The sequence below is a fragment of the Myxozyma melibiosi genome, assembly GCF_037950935.1.
Source record: "Myxozyma melibiosi strain Phaff 52-87 chromosome Unknown BZA70scaffold_1, whole genome shotgun sequence".
NCBI lineage: Eukaryota > Fungi > Ascomycota > Lipomycetes > Lipomycetales > Lipomycetaceae > Myxozyma > Myxozyma melibiosi.
The window spans coordinates 2,622,849-2,639,151 of record NW_027042915.1 but is presented as its reverse complement, the minus strand read 5'-3'; the positions used below and the strand labels follow the sequence as shown (position 1 = coordinate 2,639,151).

Genomic DNA, 16,303 nt, shown 5'->3' with positions numbered 1-16,303 from the left:
TGAATCGGTGCAATGTCCACGCTGGCAATCGCGACAGGCGAAGAAAAAACTAGTCTTTTGTGTCGGAAAATGCCGGTCGCTGTTTCGCTTTTTCTTACGTCGTTTACATTACGTCGAGACGATACTGGCGGACGAGGCAAGGAATCCGCTGATGTCGACGACGGTGGCTGACAAGTTTCAGAAAAATGCCGTCGGCAATGAGTACAATGCAAGAGAGACCAAATAATCAGCCGCCTGCTTTGATCTTCACATGTTCTGGCCGATACAACTATAAAATGATCTGATGGTCTGTTCTGATGATCTGGAAGCCAAATCAAACGAGCCCAAGATAGAAGTATTACACGACGACTTAATGAAATGAAGAACGTCGGCGGAAGCCAGCGAGGAGAAATTAGGTGGAGACACACAACGGCAACGACAACGACGACAACGCTTCGGGGTTGCAAGTTATGAAACTTCAAACACGACGTCCAATCGTAGCCGTTCGCTAAAAGCCCAGCAAGTCTAAACTAAAAAAAACACAAAATTCTCACACGCCACTACCAGAGTTGGTGACTTGAGTTAGAGATCCTAAAGTTTTGTTTTGAGCTACTTTTCAGCCAACGAATCTAGGCCCGTAGTTTTGCTCTCACTCTTACGACATAAACATACCTACGAGCGAAGAAGGACGAGCTAGGTCCAACGGTAGGGCTCGGTTGCAGTGGAAGCAGCATGCAGTGAGGCGCTAGTTGCGTTATATAAAAAAGACTATCAAGGGCGGCAGCAGCAGCAGCAGCACTCGCGGTGTAAAAGCCCGGTAAGTGGGCGATTGATGCTGCTGGAGGATGCTAAATAACCAGGTGTCTTAAATTTGGTACTCACGCCTCCTGTGGTGGGCAGCCCGTACGAGACGAAGACGAGACTGCCAGTGATCCTTCTCACAAGTCCTCCTCGACCGCCGATCAACTATTGTCTTTGTTCTTCTGTCCGAACCCACTGCATTCGGGCGGAGTGTTTAGTTGTCACCACGGCTCGGACTAAACTATCATACCGCTCTTTCAGCTCAGCGGTAACGAATTGTGGAATCTCACAATTAGCGCAAAAGCTTGTTTGAGACTGAACTACGAGCTAGCACGCGACGTCGGCGCCCCGCGTCCCGAGAGCCCGACCGAACGACCGAACGAGCTTCTTTCTGTGCGCTCGACTAAACTTTGCCCATTGAATTTATCTTATATGCGTCCGTCCAACATACCTCTCTCTAGTTCCTTTCCTTATTTTCTATTTTTGATGCCCTCTTGCTCTGTTAGTTTACTAATAAACTCTTTCGCATACTCTATTCCCCAATTATATATTTGCTCGTGTTCACATTGATCGTCACTCACTGCCGCTAATGACCGGTAGAGCGCGGTCACTTGCCGAGAGGAATGAAACTTATTAGCAACCCACGCTACCAACCACGACAGCACTACTTCTGCACCTCGCCTCTCGATCACAAAGCAGACAACTTGCATGCACGTACGTACGTCCCGCCGTTTGTCGTTGTTTGTTGGCGATTCATGCAGTTGAAATATGTGAGAGAAGATGGATGAATGGTCCGTGAAATAAGCTGCCAGTGAGCTCTCGAGCGGTACGCCGCCGCATAATCCTGCTTGCGTAAAAATTCTAGGCAGTATTGAACTCATATCGCCAAGCATCGTAAGCATACGTATGTTCACATAGAAAGATGTAAACGCCTCCTTCGATATGAATGACGATGAAGACGACTGCGAACTGCAAGTGCTGCAGAGCAGTTCTGCGCAGCAATTCTTTGGATCGGCTGATTATTCAGCCTCGAAGCTCGAAGCAGCCCAATCTCTGATCTCAAGCTCTAACCTCCGACGACATCATTCACAACCTCGGCTCCTGCTCTCATTACGTCAACAGCCGAAGAGTCGGGCGCTGCTGACCAAACCACAACCAGAAACCACAGACGACAAACGACTGACGTACGTACGCATGCAGGCTTTTGCACCTACTCACCGTCCACTACCCACGAAGTCTGAGCTTAAGATTGGAGAGGCTGCGAAGTTTGCGCTGAACCAGAGTCAGGTAAGGTTGTTGAGTGTACATTCGGCGCATGCAGAGTGCGCCCTGCCCGCCTCCGCCCCCAATTCCAAACTTCAACTTTCCGGCTTGCCTACGGCACCAACAAGATATACGTTGCCTCGGAATGGAAGAACTTTAGGCCGGCCGATTGACCGACGTGAGGGCGCTACTGTCTTTCTCAATTTCATGCTCTTTCAGACAGTCCAGCAGATATGGTGACATGAACTCATCCTGCGATATAACATGACAAGAACTCATCCTGCGATATAACATGACAAGACCCATGACGCAAACACGAAAAAAATTGACACAAAGAGATACGCAACAAAACAAACTCGCGAACTGCGGCCGCCAGACTCGTAGACTTTCATCCCAAACCTACTATCTCCGAGTCCGCAGCCGCTCTCTCCAATTCTCTCTCTCTCGACCTCTCTTGACCGTTTGTTTCTTTCTCACACCGCACTGACGTGAAAATTTCATTCGACATACCTCCACCGCCTTCTCCGCCTCCACTTTCCAAGTTTCACCATCAGTCCCTTAAAAACAAAAACGGTTGAGAGGTTTTTAAAATTGATTGCTTCTAATCAGATTGATTTGAAAATAGACGTCATTAGGCTTATCGTTCTACGTGCCTTGATCCACGTTTTCTCCTTGCTACGCGTAACTCTTATACTTTTGCATTCTGCACTGTTCAGCTTCCGAAGATTAATTTTCTCGCTGCGGCTTCTCTGTAAGCCTATAGCGCACTGAATTCTAGAATCCGTGTTCATGTTCGAATTTAGGCTTTTTTGACTCGCACGACTGTATAGTCCTCGAATTCTCTGGCCTACAAAAATCGCTTTATCGCTCTCGCTCGCCGGTTTCGCTCTGAGATCTCTCGCTCTGTCGAGAACAAAATTATAAACTCCTGCGGCAAGTCTGAAAACTTACCCAATCCTCGAGGGAGAGTTTGATTTGCTTTAGCTTTCACCTCTCTCTCAATCCCTTTTTACACTTTTTGCTCAAATTTTTCCGGGCAGCCGCGCATCGCGATTTCGTCATTTTGCGTATAGGAAGGGAAGAAAGGGTTATGAGTGCTGAAATTATAGCGAAGCCACCGGTGTTAAAAACCGGGTTTTGAAGCGCTCTATATCAGACTGGAAGTGCTTTTAATGGCTAGAGTAAAATTGATGAGTGAGAATCACCAGAACAAGTGGTTTAAATTACGGAAAAGAAAATGTCGACTCTTTCTGAAAGATGGTGCGGGCTCATTTCGCGACCACAGTTTGCAAAATAGAATTTCACACGTATATGCGCCCCAGATCACCTCTCTATCTCTGTTCAAGCCAGCTTAACCCCGAAGAAGCAAAGAAGCAGCAGAGAAGACAGCGCCAGCGGCAGGAAAAGTGAAGTTTACGAGTAGTTCGCAGCAGCCACGTCACACAGAATGAGACGTCGGGTGTAGGTCGGTCTGCAGAGGCCGTGATCTGCAGTCAGCTAGCTAGGGAATTTCTAGCTAATCGGCTTTAGTTTAGCCAGGAAGCAGCAGCAAGGCAGCAGCAGGCCGGTAAGTAAATTTTGCGCTGCTCGAGTTTATATTTTAAGAGCTTCCGGGGAGCTAGCCGGAGCCCTCGGAGTGCGTTAAGGTGCATGAGCTGGGTTGCTGTACACGTCGCTATCGTTTGATATTATCGTTTGCGCACTGATTGAAGATGCAGTGGACAACACAAAAAAACAGCCATTAAAAAAAGAAGACGCACAAAATCAGACAGGGACGACGTGTCTAATTAGCAGCCTATCTAGAAACCTTGCACTTTGCTCAACGTCACAACAACCAGCAAGGTGCGGGCGCAATAATGGACACCAGGTAAATAAGCCAGAGGTGTACCGACGACGACGACGACAGCAGCAAAAGATAGCGCAGCGCGGCCCGTCTTCTCTCCTCTTTCCACCCCCCGTATCCTCATCCCAACCCCTTCCTCTTCTCCCCATCTCTGCCCCCAGCGCGGTCACAAAAGGGGAAGCTTAATTTTGTGATTCGAGGTCTGATGTACGACAAAATATGTCGCAGCAAGCAGAGTTTGTGTACCATAGAAATGCCCAGGGTCGGTGTTTGAGATTAAACCGTATTTCTTACCCTTTAACCCAGAGCAGGGCTAGTAAGGGTGTAGCTAAGGCTAACTAAAGACTAACTAAAGCCAACAAAGAGCTAACTAGAAATGACAGTCAATGACAATAAGGTTTCCTTTCTGTACGTTAATCAAAGGGGCCGTCTTTCTTTCTGGACCTAGTGTTTACTAGTTTATCTGCTCTTCAACGGCGGAACAAAGTCAGCCTGCATATTTTCACCCTTTCCGTGCGGGCCGCATCCCTCCTTTTTCTTTTTGCCTGCGTGCGCTGCACGCGCTTTTTGGCCTATGCATCGATCTCGCGTGCGGCACCTTGCGCGAGCTCGACCTGCGGAACCGGACCTCGGCTGTATGCGGCAGATAAAAAGCGGTAGAACGCACTAGCACAACCGGCGAAGAAGAAGCCACCCGCTCTTCCGACGCAGCTAGCAAAGCAAGAGAGAAGAAGAGAGGAAGTAGGGAGAAAGAGATAGATCGTCGTCATCCCGGTATCGGTACTCGGCGACGATGACGATGGTTAGAAGGGCGTTGCTGATGCTGCGGCCTGTCAGTTTTAATTAAGGCACGCCAATCAGTTGATTTTATTTTTCAATTTTATTTCACGTTAGAAAAAAGCGATAACCCCAACGGCCCCCTTTACACCGTAACAACAGAAGGTAAAGTTGACTGTCATCTTAGTCGCAGGGGCTTGAACGCCATTTCGTTCTATCCTGCCTGATTCGCAAGCTTGCCATTTCCTGCGAGTTTTATCCAGTATCTCTCACTCTTCCTCCCTGAGCCTCCACTCAATCACGCTCTATATTGGCGCGGTGCTGTGCGTAGTTAGAGCAATTTTTTGCGACCATACCTTGCCGGACTAGACCCCGTGTACTTTGGTAGCAAAGCATGACCCTGTGTTTCTGATTTGCTTTATAGCACTTGTTATTTTCAATTCGGCAAAATATCTTTTGTCCCTCGTTTCGTGTTTCCATTTTCTCGAACCCGGAAACGGTGTTCTTTGCGAGTCGAGCGTAGATTTGGTTTACGGCTGTTGATCTTGATATCGCGATCCCAGATCAATGCCGGCTAGAGCGGATATGTGCGTACACAGATAGAGAGGCAGATGGATGCCTGCGGTTTGGTTTGCTTCGTTTTCGACGCATGCCGGGAGATCAAGAAGCATCTTGGAATAACGGTCTGCGTATGCGCCGTGCGGTTGGGGACTCGTGTTGCGGAAGTGCCGTGACGAGAGAGAACTTGATCCGAGCCTCGCTCTATGGTGATGAAGAAGCTCATGAGGAGTATGCTTACGGATTACGGCTGACGTCCAATCCAACGAGAAAAACGGTCACAGAAACGACTAGTCGCAGCCGCGGCGGTTAGCATCGCAGGCAGGCGAACGAGCAGACACAATCAACGAAATGCCGGCTTTCACGTACAACGGCTTCTGTCGGAGCTAGCTGCATTATGTCAAAACTTCCGAGACCGCTTTTGTCTGTTTTTTTGGTGTGTTTTAGCTCCTACCTCTGCATGCGCGTCGCTAACCTAATGCATCCCGGATGTGGAATGCCTTTAGCTGAGCTGAGTGTAGCTGATCGTGCCGAGACAGTTGTGGATACCGTAAATCGAATAGTAAACTCTTAGGTCGTAAAGTGAAGTTGGAAAGACCAAAATGTGCTAATGAGAATTACCGGTACCTATACTTTCCGTAATAAGCGATGTACAGCTACTAGTCAATCAGCAGCATCAGCAGCGGCAGCAGCAGCAGTGCACTCCTCGCTAGCAAAGCGGGATACAATCGAACTATCTGCCGCCGTGCACAGCCCCTCGGGTGCGCGGAAAACGCAGAGAAAGCGATAGAAAAGTGAGACATGGAATTTGGCTTTTGATCAGTGCTGCAGAGATGTGGAGGCCGTGAGCGAAAGCAAGGTATGCGAGCGAGAGCGCGACGAAGCGTCGCTGCAGGCGGCGGCTGCCAAGCAGCTAAGACCAGCGTTTCATTTCCCAACAAAGGAATACTGCACAAGAGGCGGAATAGCGGAAGGAATAAGCAAGCCGAAACAAGACGTTATGGCGACAGGAAAGGAGAAGTGGGCGAAAAGAGATGGCGGAAAAATAAAGTAGCGACGCAACGTGAATGAGCTCAGTGAGACTTTTGCTGACGCTCGGATAATGGTGTGGACGTCGCAGCAGCAGCGAGACAGACAGCTGTCGCATTGCGTCTCTACAATTTCTATTTTACGAGTTAAAATCCGATATTGTAGCAAAGGGATTGGTGATCTATACAATTGCCGAATAGTGATCGATTCACATCTAAATTACTCTCTCAGAATGCCAGCGAAATAGTTGACCGCCCTCGCTCGCTGCTGCTCATCAGTCTTATGAAAATTTTCTTCCCGAGCGTTTGAAGACCGCATGAGCGATATCGGGCTTTAATCGATGCAACGCCGTAATGCCCCGTGACGCAGCAAAACCAAAAAAATTAGGTGTATCGAAATGAAACTATTGTGTACGCCGAAGGGGCGCAACAAAAAAAGAAAAAGGGAAAGCCAGGGTTTAGTGGGCGTAGTGGGCGGATGTTGGGGGGAGGAGAGCAATGACGCTAAGGTCGTGAAAAGCACGTGCGTTTTTTGGTCTGAGTCGAGTGGTTTTACCTATAACCAGGACTTCTCGTTGTGGTGGTGGGCGTAAAAGAGAGAAGGTGGTGGGAAACAGTTGTCAGAAGATGAAGTCGCTAAACTAAGTTAACTACGCGGCTGACTGATTATTAATGGACGGACGCGCTAACAAAGCAGGAGCAAGGACAGGATAAATGAAGGCAAATAAGGGGATCCCGCATCCGGTGGAAGACGCCAATAAAAAAAGTGAGAGCTTAAATTCTGTGCATTGGTTTGAGAAAAGAAAAAAGTAAAAGAGGTCGAGAAAAAGGTAAAAAAACGGTCGGCGATGAGTCGGCGATGAGTCGGCAATTTGTTTGTTACGCAGCTAGAGGCGAGGAAAACAAGCTCCCGGGGGAGAGGAGGAGAGGGAAAGGGAAGGGAAAGACAGGGCGAAGGTGATGTCCAGACCCCGGACCTGTGCCTCTCCCCGCATTGCTCGCATCTGTTTAGAGAACTCTATAAGACTACATGATGTTTCAAACAGGCATTGTATGCTCATATACGAATATATGCCTTCATTAACGAGGAGAAAGTACAGGAAATGACTCTACATCGAAACACAAAACAAAACACAAAAGCAGTATCGGATATAGACAGCAGCCGCCAAAGAAGGTTAACAACCCAAGCACCAAACCATCAAGCCAACCTGAACCAAAACTTACAGCACAGAAAGTCGAAAAAAAGAAAAGCAGAAAACTGTAAACAAGAGAGGCAGATTACCTGCTTCTTTCATTCCACTGGCTCGCAAGCTAGCGGGAAGGGAAACAGACTTTCTCGCGACCGACCGACGGATGGGCTGGAGGGTCGATACAGTTTCTACGTGCCGACAGCCTCAACACTGTGCTTGGCCCATCTGCCGGTAGGCGTACTTCTACCATCTGCCTTTTCTTTTTCCTCCTTCCGCTGCCTACTCTACCTGATTCGTCTCTTCCACATGTGCGACTAATTGCGGCAAGGACGTCGGAACCGCGCACGGTACTGAGTGTGTGCGGACGAGCGGACTGGTAGGGTACGCCCCGTGCACTGGAGCTTAGAGACGTTTAATTAGTTAATTACCGAGTCCCGTTTCGTATATGCGCCTAGCTATCAACACAACAATGCACGAGATAAACGGCGCACTACTCATCATTTCCACGGTTCCCGCCGGATGTGCCCTAGCTATCGGATAAAGAGCATGCAAGTGGAAAGATCTGGTAATCGGTCTGGTCTGGTCTTCCTGTGTCTGTCTGGGGCGCGAAAGGGCGCGCGCATAAAGAACTCGAGCGGAAGAGGGAGTCAAGTGCTGGCTGCGTTGCGCTGCATTGCATTGCGCTGACATTATCTGCTCGCTGCTCGCTGCTTTGTCGCTTCGCTGCTTTGTTGCTTTGATTATGCATGTCCTGGTTTCTACCGCAGGCCTCAACTTCGCTGCCTCATAGTTGTCGTATTGCATACGTTTTTGTCGTAATTCGCGGTCCCGTTCACGTTTCATCTATACCCAATGAAAGCTACTCACGGACTAACCCAGCAGCAGCCAGTCTACAGTTAACCTCGCAGCCAACCTGCACGTCGGAGGACTCCGCAAATACCACACCTGCATATGTGGCGTTCTCGATAGTCTGTCCTCCGTCTCCGCACTATTTTCTTCTACAAAAATAGAATTTCCGGCAATCAGCCGACCCATAGCGTATGGAATTTCCTACTTCCTTGACTAATTTGGTCTTATTATTTTTCTAATTGCGCGTTACGCTAGCTCGCTTCGTTTATTAGCGCGGTGATTACGTCTGTGCTTGTGTCTGTGTCTGTGTCTGTGTCTGTGTCTGTGTCTGTGTCTGTGTCTGTGTCTGTGTCTGTGTCTGTGTATGTGTATGTGTCTGTGTGCGGTGTTGGGTGTTAAAGGCAGCAAGCAGCACGGTACACAGCGCGAGGACGCGTCTTTTTCCTAGTCCTCTTAACTCTCTACTAGCGCGCATCCTTCTATTTTCTCTGTAATAAATGCTAAATACCACTCCTGCTGATCTCTAGCTCTGCTCAGTGTTTTACTGGATTGTATAAGACGATGTCTAACCATAATCAGAGCAAGCGTACAGCAGCAGCACAGCGCCACAACTGTCTGTAGCAGCGCGCAACACAGCAGCAGTAGTAATAGTAGCAGAAATATTTATCAGGCGGAGGGGGTTTATAGCAAATGTTATGTCGCTATTGTATACTTTTTCACGTAATCTCATTTTCTTGCCAGATACAGCAATAGCAGCAGAGAGAGCACCTAGGCAAAGACGAGCAGGCTACTGAGTAGTAGATCGACAACCAAGCGATACGGCAGAAGGAAAGGTAGCTGGGCAGAGACGACGAACATGGCTTTGTCACAATTATGATAAAATCCGGATCCGCAATCAGCGCTCCCTCTTCCCTCCACTCTCCTTCTCCTTCTATCTTTTTATATGCCTCTCTTTCTCCACACCCTCCCTCTCTCTTCAAGATGAATAATACAAAATAACAAAGTTGTAGAAAATCAAGAAGATTAGAAAATAAGAGCACGGAATTAAAGCAAAAATATCGCAGGGTGTTTTTAAGTTTAATATATTTCTATTAGCCGAGCTGCTGCTGCTGTTATAGTCCTCCCACGCGTCTCTACTTCTGTCTTGTCTGCTCGAGAGCGAACGCATGTCGACAGACGGCGAGGTTAGTGTGTGCAAGCATCACTAGAAAGAGGAAGTGGCTTGGATATGATTGATAAGGCGCGGTGGAGTCACGTCAGGCACGAGTGGAAGGGGGGTCGGAAAAGGAGAGAGACGAGGATGGGGAATGGCACCTAAGCGAGGGTCTCGTCCTACTGTAGTCTCCCCAACCGCGTTCGCCAGGTCCGCGACATACTACTTACAAAACAGCTTGATTCTGAGCTTCTTGGAGAAGAGTGTACAGAGAGATTTGTTTTCGCCTGACGATAAATCTGAAATAAGTTCTTGCGATCCAGAGTCGAGCAATTGGTAATGATAACCCGATCGTGAATTCTTCAGCTTAAAACCCGCTATTGCTTTGCCTGCTGCTACCGTGCTGCCGCAAACATCAGAGCGACGCAGTATTCGCAAACTCTTGACGGCAACTACCGTACCCCCAATCGGCGATTGCTCTTAAACATACATACACCCCGCGAAACAACGACGCAAGCGTACTTCATTTTCCCGCAAACAGGAAAGAAAGACCAAGGGGAGAAAAAAAAAAGAGAGGCGGTACGGAGTCACGGCGACAGGCATGAAACTGGAGCTAGAGCGTAGGCTAGAGCTCGAGCTGGAGCTTAGGCTAGAGCGAAAAAAAGTGAGACAGGCGCAGCGCGGAGGATTTCGCGGGCGTGAGACAGGTTTTTGATATCGCTTCGTGTTAGGCGGCCGGACCTGATGACTGTGTTTTGACGGCAAAGTCAAACCAAGGCGGGGAGACATATGCTGGTAGGCTTTATCCGCATGTGACTTTTTATTTTCTCGCTAGCTGCACCGTTGCTCCGCTGGGGTGGGTGGAGGAGAAGGAAGAGGACGGGGAAGAAGAGCGGTGGAATGACTATGCAGAGATGCAGAGATGCGCGGCCAGAGGAAGCGCAAGAAGCCGATGGAGGTGCATAGAGATGGATGCGCGTTACCACGACCCGAGACGCAGAGGATGTTGATGCGGTCGGAGAAAGCGAGGAAAAATAAGGCAATTACCAAAGAGACGAGGCCAGACAAGTCCGAAGAGAAAGACCAAAGACGAGGATGGAGCATTGCAGCAGCAGCACGATCACTGGCCGAAATACGAAGACCAGAGACACAGACATCACAGCCAGAACAGCAGGATTGTTCTACTCTGTGCGCCGTCGTCCTCTGATCCTGCGAGTCCTGATTCTGAGACCGGATCCACTCGTCCGGCGGTCGGCATTCATGAAACAAAGCGCTGGAAATTAATGCAGAGAGCAATGATTCAGCGGCAGCGGCAGCAGCAGGAGCAGCATTTCCTCAGTTGCTTACTGCTGAGCGCAGTGCGGCTACGCTCGACGACGCACACACGCAGCCCCGCCGCTGGACTTTTTGTCTCTGTTTGTGTCTTTCCCGCTGGCCGTCCCACGGCCCACAATCCATCTCTCGCGATGTTTGAGATTTATTATCCTACTTCCACTTCGCTAGTCGGTCACTCGCACTGCAGGATGCAGATTCCTGCCGGCTGCGTCTGCGTATGTGCAGCAGCAGAAGGGGGTCTATACAGTGAAGTCGCCGGAGCCGTGGGACCCATCCCACACATTGTCTGAAAAGAAGATACTTCGCTGCTGCAAACCCCATCTTGGTGCGCTCGAGCGCTGATGGCCTCCGTACGGGCACACGCGCGGACTCGGTCACCGGCGCGTAATTCAGGGAGACAACACAACACAATACAAGAGCAGCACAACAACAACAAACAACCACACAACTAAACAAACCGCAAACCACGGCGACTTTCTCCAACATGAAGCAGCACTGCAGCCCGCAGCGGTGGCGCGCAACACAGACACCCTCAGCCAGGATTCCCTGCGGCAATATAAATCTGCAACTATCCACTCTATGCACTGTATACGTCTACATTACAGCCAATATAGCTAACAGCAATCAATAAATAAATACCCTGCGATCGTCACATGGTTTTTATTATTTATCGTTTAGGTTCCGCCAACCACGAATACTGCGCTGCCACTTTGTTAGCGACACACCGCCGCCCGCAATTAATCAGAGTCCCCGATCCGACCACCGTAACCCTTTTTCCTTCTCTTCCACTGCTTCTTGGCGTTAGCCGCTCATCAAATTGATAGGCAAACGCAATAACCGTCGAAAAACAGATTGCGCATCTCCTAATTAAATGTCTCACTGTCCTCGCTATGTCTCGCTATGTCTCGAACACGGAACCTGAAATCCGACGCGCTCAGACTGCTCCGATTCCCTGCTTCCACTCATCCTGCTGATCTGTCTCGGCCTCTGTCTCTGATGTCTCCTGCGTCTGATATCTCCCAGACTGCTCCGCACTTCTCGTGTGATGTGGGTGAATATCTGTGTTTTTACATATCCGATATCAACAAGGCGATCGTCTGAATCACGTTAATGCACAACCAAAACATATTAGCGTACACTTTCTGCATAAACACACACATATATATGTATATTCACATCGCTCTAAAACGCAGCCATAACAAGCAAACAATATAACTGTATGTATATAACAAAAGCAAATCGGACAAACAGAAAATGACAAGTTAAAAATAAAGACTCCAGAAGTCGGATGAGATACCCAAATACACAAAGAATCAAAGAAAACATTCGCAAGCAGACCGGTAACCTATGACTTCCATCCCATGACAACCCATCCCAAATATAATCCCGATACTAAAAAATCAACATGGTGCATATCTCCTTTCTCCTTTTCCGTATTCACTCTGCACGGGTATCGTAGCCGCCGCGCGTCAGCGGGTTAGCGTACCCGGCATGTGGTGCCATCTGCGACGGCGAAAGAAGCGAGGGAGGAGGAAGCGGCAAATGCTGCTGCTGCTGCTGTTGCTGTTGCTGCTGGCGGTTCAGAAACGACTGTTGCAGAATGGAATCGGCCCCACTCCCCTGCAAGCCTTGCTGCGCATCGCCAAACACCAACGGAGGAAGCCGTACCCTTCCGTCGCCTTCTCTCATCGAAGACGCGATCGCTCCCGGGCCCACCGCGACATTGAGCGGTGGTATGCGCGGGATCAGAGACGGATGCAGTAGCTGCGATGGGGGTGTCAGAGACTGGTGCTGCGGTTGACTTGGCTGCTGCTGCGGTTGCTGATGCTGTGGTTGCTGATGCTGCTGTTGACGGTAGTGCGTCAGTGGCTGCGACAGCAGAGAGGGCGGGGGCGAAGGAACATAGACAGGACCAGACGGCAGCTGCATATGCGAGAGATCGGACTGCGTCGGAGGCATCGGCGGCGGCGCAGAAGTAACAACCGCCGCAGGTCTCGCTGAAGCATTCTGCGTCTGCGAATACACATACGGACTCCGAACTTCCTCGGATCGCGACTGCGGCGACGGCTGCTGCGACGAGTACGCGCTTCCCGTGTAGGACGACCGGGCTTGGTATGCCGCTGCATCCGCCGACGACTGAGTAGGGGAAGCGGGCTGCTGGGGTGGTGGGGGTGGTGCAGCAGCACTTTGGCGCGGCTGCACATTTTGCGGTGTTCCCGGAGGAGTTGCGGAATGGATTGCCTGGGGCGGATGTTGTTGTTGTTGCTGCTGCTGGGCGTATTGCTGACGATAGTACTCGTCGTACTGAGGGTGTGGATATGAGGGATAATGGTTTTCGTGAGAAGGGTAGAACTGCTGTGGTTGTGGTGCGTAGTGGTGTTGCGGCTGCTGCGCGTAAGTGTACGTTGGCAGCATTCGTTGCTGTTGCTGTGGAGGGATTTGTGCCTGCTGCTGTTGCTGCAGTTTTTGGTTCTCGGCGTAGTGGTCGTAAGCAAACGGCTCTTCCTTGATCTGATCCGCGCCGCCGCCGCTGGATTTCCGCTTCCCTCGAGAGACAGAGCTGGGTGGCGCCGAGGCTACCGACATGTAGCTTGACGTACTGCTGACGCTACTCCTCGCTAGGCTGCTGTTTCTGCTTTTCAGTTCTGCGGGCTCCATACCTTGTGATGGAAATCGTGTAGCAGGAGGAACAGAAACAGAAGCAGCGGAAGATGGTGGAGGTGGTGGTGGTGGAGGAGGAGGGAGAGCTACGTTAGAAGAGTAGACTGTAACTCTTTGCCGCTTCGAATTGGGCGCATACTGCTCAGCGGGAGCGATTCTCGCGTGCTGTTCACTCTTCTCATCGTTATTCTCTGACGACGTCCGTCTGTATCCACTTGCAGAAGTCGAAGCAGGCGACGTGCCAGACGAGGTAGCCGCCGCGGCCGCGGCAGCAGCAGCAGTAGCGGCAGCACGTGCGCCGGTTTCCTTGCGAAGCCGTAGCCGAACACCTTGATCTGAGAACTGGCGCGAAAGACTTGTTGATTCGAGCACACCGGGAAACTGTTTTGCCGAGAATACTGTAAAGACGTCGGTCATTATTGAGGTTATAAACTCAACTTGGGCACCGCTGATATGAGTGAGGTTAGCTGATGATCGAGAGAGGGTAGAGAGAGGGTAGAGAGAGATGGAGGATAGCGAGGAAAGAGAAATGTTATATAGAAGAAGTAAAAGGAGAAACATACTCAAGCATCTCGAAAAGGGAAAACTGGAGCCGGAACTGGCCCTCGAGCTTGACGGAGAGGTCGCCAAAGACAAAGTATCCGCCTTCGTTATCCTCTTCGTCGCGAACGCGGTGGAGGGAGGAAACGAGCGTGCCCGCGAGGGTCTCCGACGGTGGGCGAGGGACAGGGGTGTCGTGCACGGGATCGTAGAGGTTTGCGCACATGAAGAAGAACGGGGACTGCAGCCATTCGCAGTGCGGGTCGCCGTCGCGCACGATGAGGTGGACGATGGGCGGGGGGTCGATTGCTTTTCTGTCGGCGAGCGCGCGGTCGGAAGCGCCGGCGGCCTTGCAGCGGATGGGCTGCTGGCGGAGCTGGAGGATGTAGTCGCTGACGGAGAGGCCGCGGCGACGGACGGCCATGGGGGTGCGGGGCGGGAGAGGTGGCGAGGCTGGGGGGTCGACGAGGGCTGCGATGGAGGGCATTGCTGAGGCGGGCGGAGGCATGATGCAGCAGGCGGGAGCAGTGGCATCGGTGCGCCTGGGGGAGGAGGAGGAGAGGAGAGGAGGAGGAGGAACAGGAGGAAGAAGAGAAGCCGACGGGCAATGGACGAGAGCCGCGAGTGTTGAAGTACCTGGAGAGCAGTCAACGAGGCCTCTTCGTTCGAGGATTGCAGTGGGCGCTCCTGAGCATGAGGCTCTCGCGTGGTCGGTCCGTCGTAACTGACTGGCATGGGCTATAAAGTCATAGTACGCGTTCGACTCGGCCGACTCGGCTCGACTCATGACGACCCCTCGACCCGGCGACTTACAAGAAGCGGAAACCAATATCTTGGACAAGGTTTGTGCAAGGTTCCGGATTAGAGTTCTGAGGTACGCCCGGTACTTTCCGTCGTAGCGCCCAACTCTGCTCCTCGAGCGACGGGGCCCGCGCGTCCCAGTCCCAAGCTTGCTTCGATGTCTACACTGTTATTACATCACCACTTCTGTCCTTCTATCTCTATCAGTCGGATCTCTATTAGTAACTAAACAACACCTAATCAGTGAACTTGAAGCTCCCGCTCGTCATCTCAATCGTCCCGCCCCGGTAGCTCCCCCTCTTCATCTTGTTCTTGTTCTTCGTAAAGTCCTTCCCGCGCACCTGCGTCAGCTTCTCGTTCGCCAGCTCGCCCCAGGTGCCCGCAGCCCCCTTGTACGTATTATCCTTCAGCACGTCGGACACAAAGTCCACCTTCTCTCTGTTTATCCGCGAGAATCGTCGCGCCGGGTCCGTACTAGATCTGTGCAAGAAGTACTGTTAGCATCGTCTGCATTCATCTTCTTTCCACAGCACACCTAGATCACTTGCCTTCTTCGCTTTGTACCGTCGCTGTTTTCCGCACCCTCCGACTCGTCCCGCGACCGTTTCCTGCTCTCGCCCTGACTCTCGTCCTCAGCCGTAGCCGACGACTCTGATGATTCCTGTCTTTCCTGCTTCTTCTCTTCCTTCTCGGACTCGCTCTCAGAGTCCGAGTCCGAGTCTGAATCCGAGTCTGAGCTCGACGAGCTGCTCTCAGAGTCAGAATCAGAGTCAGAGTCGCTGGAATCAGAATCACTAGACTCTGAAGAATCGGAATCGGAGGAATCAGAAGACTCCGAATCGCTCGAAGACTCCTTCTTGGCCTTCTTGGACTTTGTCGTAATCGTAGTCGACGTCGTAGTAGTCACAACCTCTTCTTCATCCTCCTCATCATCATCGTCCGACGAAGACGAAGAATCAGAACTGTCCTCCTCCGAACTCGACGCCTCCTCGGCCTCGTCATCGACAAGCTCGCTCTTCTTTGTCACCTCCTCATCAGAATCCTCATCAGAATCCGAGTCCGAGTCCGAATCAGAGCTAGAGCTGGAGTCGGAGTCAGAGCCCGATTCCGAGTCAGACGAAGACGAAGACTCGCTCTCACTGCTGGTGCTGCCGCTCTCATCCCCTGCCAACTCCGCCTTCGTCTTGCCCTCCTTCCAAGCGTACATGATCAGCTCCAACGGATCATTTCCCGCCACATCTTCCTCACCGAGCTCGACCCCGCTAAACTTCTTTCCAACCTCGCTCTTAAGCTTCTCCGCCGTCACCGGAAGTCCCTTCTTTGTCAAAAACACGTAAACCTGCTGGATCAACGCCCGCGTGGTCTGGTCCTCCGAGCTGTCGCCAATGTGTGTCACTGCACTTGATTTTGCCATTTTGCTTTGTATTCTTTTCACGCTGTCAAACCCGCCTTATACACCTCTATGCACGTGTATAGTTTACCGTAGATCTGAAATCTCGTGTGCGTCTATACTCTGCAGACGAGA

At 50.9% G+C, this 16,303-nt stretch overlaps 2 protein-coding genes across 2 annotated transcripts; one reads left to right on the top strand and one right to left on the bottom strand.

Moving 5' to 3' along the window:
• Positions 1 to 1,403: 1,403 nt before the first annotated feature.
• On the top strand, positions 1,404 to 2,719 carry BZA70DRAFT_308862 (uncharacterized protein; the record flags this gene model as incomplete). Its single annotated transcript, XM_064914867.1, has 3 exons — positions 1,404 to 1,494; positions 1,646 to 1,674; positions 1,699 to 2,719. 3 exons carry the CDS (start codon positions 1,404 to 1,406, stop codon positions 2,281 to 2,283), a joined length of 705 nt encoding a protein of 234 aa, XP_064771128.1. The 3' UTR covers positions 2,284 to 2,719.
• A 9,494-nt stretch (positions 2,720 to 12,213) lies between these two features.
• On the bottom strand, positions 12,214 to 16,192 carry BZA70DRAFT_265406 (velvet factor-domain-containing protein; the record flags this gene model as incomplete). The annotated part of the gene is made up of 5 exons (XM_064910961.1): positions 12,214 to 13,885; positions 14,001 to 14,705; positions 14,791 to 14,939; positions 15,120 to 15,272; positions 15,323 to 16,192. The coding sequence occupies 5 exons, from the start codon at positions 16,190 to 16,192 to the stop codon at positions 12,214 to 12,216; spliced, it is 3,549 nt and encodes a 1,182-aa protein (XP_064771127.1).
• Between the last annotated feature and the right edge of the window lie 111 nt (positions 16,193 to 16,303).